Here is a 13787-nt window from a genome sequence, read left to right as displayed (position 1 = left end):
ATGTTTCTAGCCTCATGCTCTCGATCTCATCTCAGTCTCATACTGTCAATCTCAGCAATTTAACCGACTCTGAATGGGCTCTGTTCAAAATTAGTGCACTATATAGGGAACAGGGTGACACTTGGGACACACCTTGTTGATGAGTTCACTCTAAACTTTTCCTTTAGTGTAATCGATCCATGATGTTTACCAATGATCAGCCAATCAGAGACTATACATCCATTATAGTCTGTGTGGATAGACTTTCGACCAGTGTCTTCAGAAGGGAATGGAGGGGTTGAATGAGAAGATATGGAGGAAATGGAGGGGTGGAGGGTGGAGAGGTGGAGGGGTGGGGAAAATGGAGGGGTGGAGGGAATGCCGTGGTGGAGGTGTACTACTCCCTTCAAAGAACAGTGCAAACTGGCTCTAACCGGAATAGAAAGAGGAGTGGGAGGCCTCGGTGCACAACTGAGCAAGATGACAAGTACATTAGAGTGTCTAGTTTGAGAAACAGATGCATCACAAATCCTCAACTGACAGCTTCATTAAATATTACCTACAAAACACCAGTCTCAACATCAACAGTGAAGAGGCGACTCCGGGATGCTGGCCTTCTAGGCAGAGTTGCAAAGAAAAAGCCATATCTCAGATTGGCCAATAAAAAGAAAAGATTAAGATGGGCAAAAGAACACAAACACTGGACAGAGGAACTCTGCCTAGAAGGCCAGCATCCAAGAGTCACCTCTTCACTGTTGACGTTGAGACTGGTGTTTTGCGGGTACTATTTATATAAGGGCACAAGGCGAGACCCAGATGCAGACACAGGAGGCAGATGGTTTGAGTCTTTGATATTTATTATATCCAAAAGAGGTAGGCAAGAGAATGGTCGTGGACAGAAAAAAACTCAAAACCAGTTCAGAGTCCAGGAGGTACAGTGTGGCAGGCAGAATGGTCAGGCAGGCGGGTACAGAGTCTCGAAAAGAGGCAAGGGTCAAAACCGGGAGGACTAGTAAAAGAGAATAGAAAAGGCAGGAGCATGGGAAAAACACGCTGGTTGACTTGAAACATACAAGACGAACTGGCACAGAGAGACAGGAAACACAGGGATAAATACACCAGGGATAACAAACGACACCTGGAGGGGGTGGAGACAATAACAAGGACAGGTGAAACTGATCAGGGTGTGACAATTTAAAGAATATGCCAGTTCAGGACTTGTGATGCATCTGTTTCTCAAACTAGACACTCTAATGTACTTGTCCTCTTGCTCAGTTGTGCACCGGGGCCTCCCACTCCTCTTTCTATTCTGGTTAGAGCCAGTTTGCACTGTTCTGTAAAGGGAGTAGTACACAGCGTTGTACCAGATCTTCAGTTTCTTGGCAATTTTTCGCATGGAATAGCCTTCATTTTTCAGAACAAGAATAGACTGACGAGTTTCAGAAGAAAGTGCTTTGTTTTTGGCCATTTTGAGCTTGTAATCGAACCCACAAACGCTGATGCTCCAAACACTCAACTAGTCTAAAGAAGGCCAGTTTTATTGCTTCTTTAATCAGAACAACCGTTTTCAGCTGTGCTAACATAATTGCAAAAGGGTTTTCTAATGATCAATTAGCCTTTTAAAATGATCAACTTGGATTAGCTAACACAACGTGCCATTATAACACAGGAGTGATGGTTGCTGATGGTGGCCTCTGTACGCCTATGTAGATATTCCATAAAAAATCTGCCGTTTCCAGTTACAATAGTCATTTACAACATTAACAATGTCTACACTGTATTTCTGATCAATTTTATGTTATTTTAATGGACAAAGAAATGTGCTTTTCTTTCAAAAACAAGGACATTTGTAAGTGACCCCAAACTTTTGAATGGTAGTGTATGTCAGAGCAGCATTGGACTAAGATACAGTGACTTAGTATAGAGTACAGTATATACATATGAGATGAGTGATGCAATATTTACAAACAATTAAAGTGACTAAGATACCGTAGAATAGTAAATTTTACACAAATGAGATGATTAATGCAAGATACGGAGACATTATTAAAGTGGCTAGTGTTTAATTTCCTTAAAGTAGCCAGTGATTCCTAATCTATGTCTATAGGCAGCAGCCTCTGATGTGCTGGAGATGGCTGTTTAACAGTCAGTGGTATAGTATAGAATACAATACAGTAAGTATATACATATGAAATAGGTGATGCAATATGTAAACCCAATTTAAAAGTGACTAAGATACCATTGAATAGTGTGGAGTGCAGTTTATACATATGAGATGAGTAATGCTAGATACGAAGACACTATTAAAGTGGCTAGTGATCCATTCCTAAAAGTGGCCAGTGAATCCTAATCTATGTCTATAGGCAGCCGCCTCTGATGTGCTAGTGATGGCTGTTGATGGCCTTGAGATATAAGCTGTTTTTCAGTCTCTCGGTCCCAGCTTTGATACACCTGTACTGGCTTCGCCTTCTGGATGATAGCGGGGTGAACAGGCAGTGGCTCGGGTGGTAGATGTCCTTGATGATCTTTTTGGCCTTCCTATGGCATCGGGTGCTGTAGGTTTTCAGGAGGGTGGGAAGTTTGCCCCCCGGTAATGCGTTGGGCAGACTGCACCACCCTCTGGAGAGCTGCCAAAATAATGGAAACACCAACATAAAAGGTCTTAATAGCGCGTTGGGACACCATAAGCACTTTATTTTGGCAGGTACCTGTATAATGCTGGGAACGCTGTTACACATTCTTTTCACAACTCTGCTGCTGCTATTTCAAAAAATCCTGTGAACTAAAAGTTTGAAGATTGTTCTCTTCAAGGGAGAATCAATCAACAGAGAGAGGTATTCCAGCTAGTTATTTCGGGAGATTTAACATCCTCCCTCTATGTTTTGGATGGCATTGATCTCCCCTCGTTGTGCAGTGTCAGCCGTATGTAGAGGCGTTTGATGAAGAAGACTGAAGTCCTGGTGTTATCTGCTGTAATCTCCTAATGGGGTAATGACGGGCTACCTCCAAACCAGACAGCAGCTAGCACTGGGTCTTGGTCACAGAGGTTGTGACCACTCAGTATCACAGGTTGTGGACTGTTTGCATGCGGCTCAGTGAGCTGAGCTGTCCTTCAATCACATTTCAAAAGAACCAGGCTGTGTGTTCCACTCTAAATCAATCTCTTTTCTCTGTGCTTTCAGCAGTCTGTCTGGCACAAATCTCATTTTACCAAAGGGACTGTGTTGAGGTTGTGTTAACGCCTAGAACACCGCAACACTGATAACACCTGACCCTATTCATTGCTGCTACGGTCTCGCGAGAGGAAACACATGTTCTCCGAAACATGACCCACCTAACCACGCTCCTTAACACCCGCCAGCTTAACCCAGAAGCACCAATGTGTCGGAGGAAACACTGTTCAACAGGCGACCGGGGTCAGCCTGCAGGCACCAGACCCGCCACAAGGAGTTGCTAAGGCGCAGTGAGCCAAGTAAAGCCCCACCAGCCAAACCCTCCCCTAACCTGGACGACGCTGGGACAATTGTGCACCGTCCTTTGGCACAGCCCGGGAATGAACCCGGGTCTGTAGTAACACCTCTCACACTGCAATGCAATGCCTTAGACCGCTGTGCCACTCAGGATGCCCTACCTGACCCTATTCATTGTGTTATTCATGTTATTGTGTAGTTGTTCGGTTGGGCCTCACATTATTTTAGGGGAGTGGATGTTGTAGAGGTGTCATGAAACAACTGCTTTTCACCATACAACAACATAGAGCCTTTTACTGCATGAGCATCACTTCACTACCTGGGGTGTATTCGTTACGGAAACGATTGACCATTTAACAACCAAATGGTAGCAAACCGCAAAACAAGAGTCTCTATTGGACAAATTCAGGCAGGTACCTCCCCGTTCCGTTTGCTTCTATTTAGGAACAGTTTTCCAACAGAATGGACGTAATGAATAGGCCCCTGTAAACATCGTCATGGCCATGGATCTTGTCTTCTGTTTCAACAGGGTTCGAGAAATCCATTAAAAAAGGGATCTGGAATGTTGTCAGCTTTATACTTCCTTGAAGAGGCATTATGTTAGCCAGCCACTAAATCTAAGGCATTGCATTGATTGACTGTGGGACTCCGCTCCTCCCATTCAACTTTTGCTGATTTGGAGTGTCCATTTCCCACTGGGCACACACTGGCTAAACAATGTTGTTTCCATGTCCTTTCAATGAAATTACGTTGAACCAACGTGGAATAGACGTTAAATTGACATCTATGCCCAGTTGGGTATGAGTAAGACTGGAGCCCTTGACCTGGATTCACAAAAGTCCTGTTTATACCTGATTCTAACATTCGTCCTTTGTCCTGATCTCATCCACACTCTGATTGTGCCCACATATTATAAGCCATTGTATTTACACATGGTATTAAAATGTCTCTCTTATCCATCCACTGCGTCCACATTGTGAAAGGATTTCCTGGTCCCTCCCTGTATGCACATTATTTTATAGATATTCTGTCAAACAAATGTGTATTTTTTAAAAAGAGAAATCAAGTCAATGGTGCCACCTGTCAATGATTTTAGAGAGTGAAATAATGATGATTTAAATGGTTTCATTGTCCAGATCTGTCTAGACTTGTAAGATATCTAGACACAATGAGTCCCTGACTTCCTCCGGAGGTTGGCAGGGAGATCTGATCACAATGTGTCTTTTGATTGTCTGCACTTGTCTAAAAATGACGGGCAAAATCAGAATGTGGACAAGATCAGGACAAAGGACACGTTTGAATCAGGTATAAACTGGGCTAGTGTGTCTGAGTGGGAGTGCTGTTCTAGGATGACTTTTGCCTTTTATATCACAATGAGTGAGATTACATGGACAGGGGGGACCTGATCCTAGATCAGCACTCCTAGTTTAAGATGCTTTGTGGATATGGACCCTGACTTGCACCCTATCTGTTGCCTTGAGGAGAGTGAACAGCTGATGAGCAGTGTTGTAGTGGAGGGTAAACACAAGTAACGCAGTTTACCCACCTTTTGTGGAAAAATGAATTGTGAGTATAGGGAGCTTTTTTCACTGTGAACAGCGATTAGTTTACCCAACAATTATTTTTAACCACTACATCACTGCTGATGAGGTGCAATACTGGCCCACGGTGGACATCCTGCGTTATTTCAAACAAGCCTTCTCAGGAGGGTGCTATTTTGATCAGTTTGGATGGGTTCCAATTAACTAATCAATCCTCAAACGTTCACCCTGGTGTCTAGAGTGTGGTAAAGTTTGGTGGTGCATGGCCACTGTGAACTCATACTGAGTTTTGCATTAGTCAGCTCAGTCAGATCAGTTCCCCAGGAGACCAGCTCTCACCTGAGTCATGCACAACCTGGAATCCAACTAATGACGGAAGATTCCTGCCAGTCTCTTTATTACTTGGACATCCTGCAAATTATGTTGGAAATTATGGGGCATCGGAGAGCCAGGGAGGGCAGAGCTGCCAATCTGAAGCCCATCATGATGGAATTCATTACAGGTAATACCCAGCATCTCAGAGCTGAACAGCATGTAAATATTGGTTGGGCAAACTCAACAACAAAAAATGTGAAGCATGCCAGCTAAGCCATGACACAACACAACACATTAATTGCACTATAACGGTGACAAAAGGTTCACACAAACTGTTTGGGCCTACATAAAGCTGTACCAACAGCAGACCTCTCTTTCCAGCACAATGGAGTGAATCCTTACCACTGCTACACCTGGCTATCAGCGGAGCCTTGTCTGGCAGCGGAACAGTTCATTCAGCCTCATTTACCTCCTTTAAAAAAACATAGCTGATATGGCTGACTTGCTTAAACAAATATGGTTTCTACTGTGAATTGAGATGTACAAACTATGGCATGAGGGGACGACGAGGAGATAAGAGGCAATTCATAATTTCCATTAATACATTAATGAGCGAGCTTGAACGGACAAAGTCAATATAACTATTTGTTCAGCACTTCTGAAATCTACAGTGACAGAATTCAGAACATGGGCCGTTCTTACAGTATTCTTCATGTACATCAAGTCAGAACCGTACGATAAATAAAGGGGGCATATAAGCAGACGACCATGAAAGCTCTTACAATATTCTATGACATTTCTCTAAAACAGGCTATAGGCTACATGTGCACCACCAACAGCTAACAGCTTACTACACAACATACACATAGTATGACTTTCTTAGCTACAGTATATATATCTCCCTGGCATATTACATAATTTATGCAGCAGCATACAAGACATTTTTGGGCTCATCTTGTTGTGCTGTGCTTTGAACAGGAAGGTGGTGCGGCGGTCCTGTGTGGACAAATTTTGTCATCAAAGTCTAACGTTTTCTGGATTTACAGTGCTTTCAAGACAACTGGGAACACTGACATCAGTGATCTTTAGGTCGGAGCGCTAGAAAGAATTCCCGACTTGGAATTCTGAGTTGGATGACCATTGAAAACTTATTTTCCCAGTCGGAGGTAATTTTTTTCTGAGTTCCCAGTTGTCTTGAACTCACTGAAGTCAGATTTCCCAGTTCCGAGTTTCCAGTTGTTTTGAACGTGGCAGAAATCATGCTGGATTGACAGCATGGACAATGTTGAATGTCTATCCTTTTAAGCTTGGAAAAGAGACCCTTAAACCCAGACCACACACCCACTCCACTGAATAGCAGGCTAGCGATTAATTTGCAACGCTTGCAGTTAGCCACGGATTCCTTCCAAACCACTCATTGTTGAATTTGCGATTTCCAACTTGTGTAATGTTTATGTCCAATGGCCTATGAGCACCGATACGTTTGATCTATAATTTCTCTTCATATGACAAGGATTAAAAAGGATTTGCCAGTAGATTGTCGTCTTGATTCATGATGATGACTGCTAGCTTGCTAGATAAGATTGAATGTATGATGTTGACAGTCCAATCAAAGCTATGGTAGATATAATGTGATTTGACATCATTTTATCTGTGGCCAATCACCTTGAGCCTTCTTGGATGGGCACTTCTAATTTAACTATATGGCAGCACCCAAGGGGCTTGATTTTTCGAGCTCTGCCCGTAGATTTTGCGGTGACATAGTGTTCCCATGAGTAACAGAACACTGAGCCAACCATGGCGCAACTAGAGAACATTACTAACCCCTACGCTCCGTATTTTCCACTGGCTGCACCACCACCACAAAAAGCACTGAGCTAGGCTGAAACACCTGCATTTTGGAGCTGCCTTACTCAAGAAAGCAAAAGAGACCATGTTTGTAAGCGGCTTTATTAACTCAATTATATATTTTTTTACATTGTTTGCAAACTGATGTGATACATATTAAAGCCAAAATAACAGGCACTTTTTAATTTTGCTGAACAGGGCTCTGCCTCACCTGCCCTGAATTACGGGTCGCCACTGGAGCTGAATCATTAGGTCAGAAACACTGATTTAGCAAATATATTTATCCAGACAGAATCTCTTTGTTTTACTTTATTCAACCAAAGAAAACAATTTAACCTTCATACATCATTTGTATTTATTAAAAAAACACTTGAGAAAGAGGCTACAACAAAACAATGTATTACGACATGACAAAGTACCATAGTATTATAGTGGAAGCTGTTAGCCGGGGGAGGCTAGCATCTCTTCTCTAGCATGACAAAGTACCATAGTGGAAGCTGTTAGCCATGTGAGGCTTGCAACTCTTCTCTAGCATGACAAAGTACCATAGTATTATATTAGAAGCTGTTTGCCGGGGGAGACTAGCATCTCTTCTCTAGCATTGTCTCTTCTCTAGCGTAATCCAAATACCCTTCTCTGGTCGGAGTATGAGGTCACCCAGAGGTCTCAGCTCCTCTCGGCTCTGGCAGGCCCGCACGGAGAAGTGACGCAACACCGAAGACAGCACCACCTTCTCCTCCATCATGGCAAACCGCTGGCCTGGAGACAAAGGACATACAGACATACATGTGAGGACACCACACACTGACATAGGCCTTTCCGAATACCAATACTTGTGTTCTAAATAGTAGGCTTTTTGGGTATGTGACATTTAGAAATTTGAGTATGCTTTAAATGCCAGGATGTCATACTAATTTTGTATTTTTATCAAGTAGAATTTGCTGCACACTATTGAGGAAGAGAATTGTCTTTTCACCCTCACAGGTGTTTCACAACAGCTGATAATCAAAATAGGGGACGCGCTCTACAAAAATGAATGAATGGCGGGGATCAAGCTCACTTGCGCATTCAGATGAAGCCTTCTCAGTATGGGTGAGTGGTATGTTTATATTTGTTGCTTACTGCATACTTTTTTACTGAACAGTATGTTCAAAATAGTATGTAGTATTAGTACACAGTCTGTAGTTTTAGTAAGTAGTAGGCAATACAGATTCAGACATACAGTAGACAACAATCTGACCACAAAATCAGACAACTCTTTCCTTTCATTCAGCTTTTGTGGGTCTCTCTCTTTGTCACTCTCTCTCTCTGTTCTCTCTACCCCCCCACTCTATCATCTTGAGGAGAGAGACAATCTGTCTCATTCATTGTGTGGGAGACAGGGCTGATTGGCGGCAGTGGCTCTCCTCTCAGGAGATGGAGAGTCAGTGCTCCTTTGCTCCTCCTCGCTAAATGGATGATTGATTCTTGAGGAAGAGTGGGCTCTTAAAGGGAATGGGAGCGTAAAAGAGGTAAGTGAGGAAGCTGTTTTATAATAAGTGTTGGCTTTAATGCAATGTGACCCATCAGGGAAGGTGCAGCGCCCTGCTTCTAAATTGAGCTTCTCCTTTCAGTTTCTTTTCCACTTCCTGAAGCCAGACTGTGGGTCAAAATCATTTAGCTGGGTCCTTGCCCTGTGTCTGTACCATTGCAATCATTTTGAAATATCATGGTTCGTATATTAGACCCATATTAAGAGGAGAGAGGGATATGAATGGTAGTATGTCCTGAGCTAACCGATGCAGTTCCTGGGTCCAGCGGAGAATGGGATGTATGCGTAGGGATGTCGTCCTGTGCTGTTCTCTATCAGGAAACGCTCTGGCCGGAACTCCTCGGGATCCGGGAAGTATCGTGGATCACGGTGCAGGGCGAAGGGAATGATCAGGGCATTCACTCCTTTAGGAATTTTAAAGCCATCTGTAATGGGAGGATATTAAGTATCAGTCATGGAATTACATTTAATTCATTTCTAACTGTGGGCTCATTGTGCTGACAGTTGCGTTGAACATCATGTCAGTATTTTCTACCTGCAGTAAAACACTGACTTGTATTAAGTAAGGATGTTGCTTGGTCACACAGTGGAATCAAAGCTCAGTCTTTTGGCAAAGAGTGACATGTACCCATACTCAGACTAACAGATGCTTGCCCACCCTGAGAAGGAAGACCGGATTACTAACACTGTGATTTCGCCACTGAGTCGACAAACTCCTCTGAAAATGTTGAAATCTGTATTTCCTCTAAAACTACAGTTATGCTTATATTCAGAGATAACAGGAAGTGCATATAATATTCTAATTAGTCTAACAGTGAAATCCATCCATTTGCTTCCGCCTTGGTTTTACGCTATCAGAAAATGCTTTTACTGCAAGCGGAGAGAATGGAGAACAGGCTGCCAGAGCTGACATTGGCAGACGGAAATAAAAGTCCTGACATGTGCTGTTTCAATGAGATGGAGATGACACCCGTGGCTTCAAACAGTGAGGATCTTAGTCTGCTGCCGTTTTACAGGTAAAGGTGCACTTTGGGACAATCTGCTGCCACCTACTGATGTGACAGTCGTCGCTTACGGTGCGTGCGAACATGGGCACGGCGGGGAAGAGGCGAAGGGTCTCCTTGATGACGCATTCAAGGTAACGTAACCTCTTCAGGTCATCGACGGTGACGGAACGGTTGGAGGAACCTGGGTGGGAAAAAGAGGGATATATGGATGGGATTTCATAATACAATGGTCACATGCGAAAAGGAGAGAACAGGAATATCAATGTAAAGCAGTAGTGAGACAGAGAGACACTATATGTAATACAACTGTCACATGGGATGAGGAGAGAACAGGAATATGAATGAAAAGGAGTATATTTACCAAACACCAATTGGAGCTCCTCTTGGACCTTGGTCTGGACCTCAGGGTAGGATCCCAGTAGGTGAAGGGCCCAGTTCATAGAGGCTGCTGTGGTGTCATGGCCCTAACAACACACAATCATTCAGAAGAGCGCATTAGGGTTGTGTTGAACAGTGTGCCATTTGGGACCCATTAGAGTTGTGTTGAATAGGGTGCCATTTGGGACGTAACGCATGTGCAGTTGTCTAATGTACATCTAGTAAATTCAAGTACAAAGAGCAACTATCCCACCTACAATATGAAGTGTTGTTCGATTGCAGAGGGCCTCAGTGGAGTCGCATGCTAAATGTGTGATCATATTGGTGTTGGGTTTCATTACACTACCTCAAACATAAAGGTGTCCACCTCCTCTTGGATATCACTATGGCTCAAGTAATTTCCCTCCTCATCAGTGGCTTTTAACAGCATGTCCAGGAAGGCAAGTCTTCTCCTTTTGATGCCATGGTCAGATTCACTGTCAGAACCTGCATTCTCCATGCTTTCTGCTCTCTCCTTGATCACCTGGAGATTACACAAACATTAATACCATACCTTTATATTTCATTTTTGTTCAAAATAAATCTGTGCCAATAGCCATGCTAACAAGATGATTATTACAATATATAACAGATGATAGTCAGTCAACTGGAATCCTTTCTTATCTGTTATATATTGTTATATCCATTTTGTTAGCATGATCATTTTTGGCAGTCCAAACCATAAACACTTGGACCTTAAAGACCTCAGTAGATCTACTCACACTCTGAGTGAATGAATGGAGGATCCTCAGTCTATTGTCATGGTCCTTCCCCTCCCATAACAGACTGTAGATGAAGTCTGACCAATACCAGGGGGCTCTCTGGCGACGACCGATGATGTCACTCATTCTGTAAAGAGAGCTCAGTAAATCTAACAGAAACACCAAGGAATGTAGACAGGATATAGACAGGATATAGACAGGATGTAGACAGTGTATAAGACTATGTCATGATAGTTTATTAACATGGTAATACTTACTTGTACACACTGCGGACGTACTCAGACTCACTGTTACTTTGTGCGTAGATGTTCTTTCCCATTGCCGTTTCTGAAACAAAAACAAAAAATAGGAATCAATATGTTATCATTAGCATTTATTACAAATTACTTTGATCACAGATTTGGAGAGTTGATTTTTACAGTGCCGTTCCAAAATCAGTCACTCACCACAAATAATGTCCAAAGCACAGAGTGTGATGTAGCTAAAACAGTTGAATGGATCTCCTCCCGACTGCTTCTCCAGTTTCTGTGTTAAAACCTCAGCCTGCTCATTCATCACCTCCAGAAACTCAGCCAAGATGGAGAAATGGAAAGTCGGGGTCAACATCTTCCTTCTGCCACGCCACTTATCCCCTGTGCTGTTAGAGTCAGGACAGAGAGAGAATCACTTATCCCCTGTGCTGTTAGTCAGGACAGAGAGAGAATCACTTATCCCCTGTGCTGTTAGAGGCAGGACAGAGAGAGAATCACTTATCCCCTGTGCTGTTAGAGGCAGGACAGAGAATTACCTCGAGTATGTCCCAAATGACACCCTATTCTTTATACAGCCCAATTCTTTATAAAGCCCTATTGGCCCTGGTTAAAAGTAGTGCACTATGGCCTGCCGAGTGGTGCAGCGGTCTAAGGCGCTGCATCACAGTGCTAGAGGCATCACTACAGATCCGGGTTCGATCCCGGCTGTGTCGCAGCCGGCCGCGACCAGGAGACCAATGAGGTGGTGCACAATTGGCCCAGTGTTGTCCGGGTTAGGGGAGGCTGGCTGGAATATCCTTGTCCCATCACGCTCTAGCGACTCCTTGTGGCAGGCTGGGCGCATGTACGCTGCCTTCGGTTGCCAGCTAGATGGTGTTTCCTCTGACACATTGGTGCGGCTAGCTTCCGGGTTAAGCGAGCAGTGTGTCAAGAAGCAATGCGGCTTGGCAGGATCGTGTTTGGCTCTCGACCTTCGCCTCTCCCGAGTCCGTACGGGAGTTACAGCGATGGGACAAGACTGTAACTACCAATTGGATATAACAAAAATTATTTATCTTTTTTTTTTATAAAAATGATTTATTTATAATTTGTGAATATAATTTGACTATAATTTGTGACTATAAAGGGAATAGGGTGCCATTTTGGATAAAACCAACACTGAATCAGAGGGGTGCAGAGGGCTGCCTTAAAACTTCTCACGAGTCACCAACCCTGATCCGGTAGCGCCCCCCACGGAGATAGTTTTCATCCATAACGCCAGCAAAACAGTACACAATCGCAGCTCCAACTCGTGCGAATCAGAAAGCCGGAAGTTGTCGGTCACGCCAAAGAAATAGGTCTTATTTCACGTCAGTACCAGATAAACAAAGAATTTCTCCTCTGACGTCCTCTTGACACCCAGAGGAAGGCGAATGAAGTGTGTTTCTGGTCATAGGGGTCATGACCATATATAGGCAGAGCGTTGAAGCGAGCATAGACTTCTTGCATTCTACTTCTTGGTCAGGGAAAGTGCTGTCAAATGACTTGTGTATGACTCAGAGACAAAATTGAAACGGTTTTAGAAACTAGAGATTGTTTTCTTTCCAATGGTATTATTTATATGCATATAGTAAGAGCAATAATTGAATAAGAGGCAGTTTAATCTGTAGAGCAAATTATGCTAATGGGAAAATAGCACCCCCTGTATTCTCAAGAAGTTAAATCGACAGCGATATATATGTAATCAGTTTAAAGTCCTCAGTGCCAATACTGTTTTTGATAATGGGGGAAGGAAGGAAGAGGAAAATGACCTACCTGGTGAGCAGGCCAGTCCCCAGCCAAGGCTGCATAAACCTATAGAAATAGGCCTTGTCTATGTGTTTGGAACTGTGCAGAATCGCCTTGGAAGAGAACAAATGAAATGAGAACAGATCCAGAAACACAGACCAGAATTAACAAAAGATTGGAAGACTTGCTGTCGTCATGACGTCAGCTAATGGGGATCCAAATTAAGTTTAAACATTAAAGTTATGCTCAATGGATAGGTAATGTGCTATATCTCTGACAGTATCTGATGATTATCCAGTCAGCGTCAGCAGTAATACAGGTAGTAAAAAAGTCCCAGCAGTGTGGCGATTACCTCCACAGTCTCTGCATGAAATAAGACCACCAATGGCAGGGGTCCAACCCAAACCTTCAGCAATGGTAAATGTCTGAACTCCTTAGTGCCTTCAATAATCTGGTTGAAGAAATCTACCAAAAAAGAAAAAGTACTGCTATTGCATTTTTTACTTGGGAAATATTAGATAGCCTAACCTAAATACAGCTCAGAGGAGAGGATCTTACCTCCTGCATTAGTGCTGAACAGAAGTGCATTCCCAATGATTGGATAAGCTCCATCCACTCCAGGGATTGGCCTCAAATCGTTCCAGTCCTGAAAGTATTTCTTCAGTGGATGGTACATGATGCAGGCCAACAGAACAATCAGAAGGACCAGACATATGATCCCCAGCGTGTATGTTCCAGACATAATCACCATCTTGGTTTAATGTAGCAGTCTGCTATGTTGTGAAATCCCTCTGATCTGTATGCGGAGCAGCTTTTGACGGACTTTAGACTGGTTATGCACTTCTCCTTTGGCACAGTTAACCGTACGGGTACTGGAAACCTCGACTCTCATGCAGCTACAGTGTGAGAAACTGGGTCATGTTGGCTGCAGCAGTTAAG

At 43.3% G+C, this 13787-nt stretch overlaps 1 protein-coding gene across 1 annotated transcript; it reads right to left on the bottom strand.

The window, feature by feature from the left end:
- Nucleotides 1-7237: 7237 nt before the first annotated feature.
- On the bottom strand, nt 7238-13699 carry cyp4v2b (cytochrome P450, family 4, subfamily V, member 2b). Its single transcript, XM_071411431.1, has 11 exons — nt 13407-13699; nt 13201-13313; nt 12876-12961; nt 11277-11467; nt 11088-11157; nt 10831-10957; nt 10416-10592; nt 10053-10155; nt 9738-9872; nt 8930-9109; nt 7238-7912 (listed from the first exon to the last, which is right to left on the bottom strand). The coding sequence occupies exons 1-11, from the start codon at nt 13597-13599 to the stop codon at nt 7749-7751; spliced, it is 1539 nt and encodes a 512-aa protein (XP_071267532.1). The 5' UTR covers nt 13600-13699; the 3' UTR covers nt 7238-7748.
- Between the last annotated feature and the right edge of the window lie 88 nt (nt 13700-13787).

The sequence above is a fragment of the Salvelinus alpinus genome, chromosome 7 (assembly GCF_045679555.1).
Source record: "Salvelinus alpinus chromosome 7, SLU_Salpinus.1, whole genome shotgun sequence".
NCBI lineage: Eukaryota > Metazoa > Chordata > Actinopteri > Salmoniformes > Salmonidae > Salvelinus > Salvelinus alpinus.
The sequence above is the reverse complement of the archived record's forward strand: the minus strand, read 5'-3'. Positions and strand labels throughout refer to the sequence as shown.

What these genes read in the sequence shown, in the direction of transcription:
- cyp4v2b (XM_071411431.1), bottom strand. Translation starts at nt 13,599, where the DNA reads ATGGTGATTATGTCTGGAACATACACGCTGGGGATCATATGTCTGGTC. An exon ending in GGGACTGGCCTGCTCACCAG is followed by an intron (nt 11,468 to 12,875) that starts GTAGGTCATTTT and finishes TGACTCTAACAG; the next exon opens with CACAGGGGATAAGTGGCGTG. An exon ending in TGCTTTGGACATTATTTGTG is followed by an intron (nt 11,158 to 11,276) that starts GTGAGTGACTGA and finishes TTTTTGTTTCAG; the next exon opens with AAACGGCAATGGGAAAGAAC.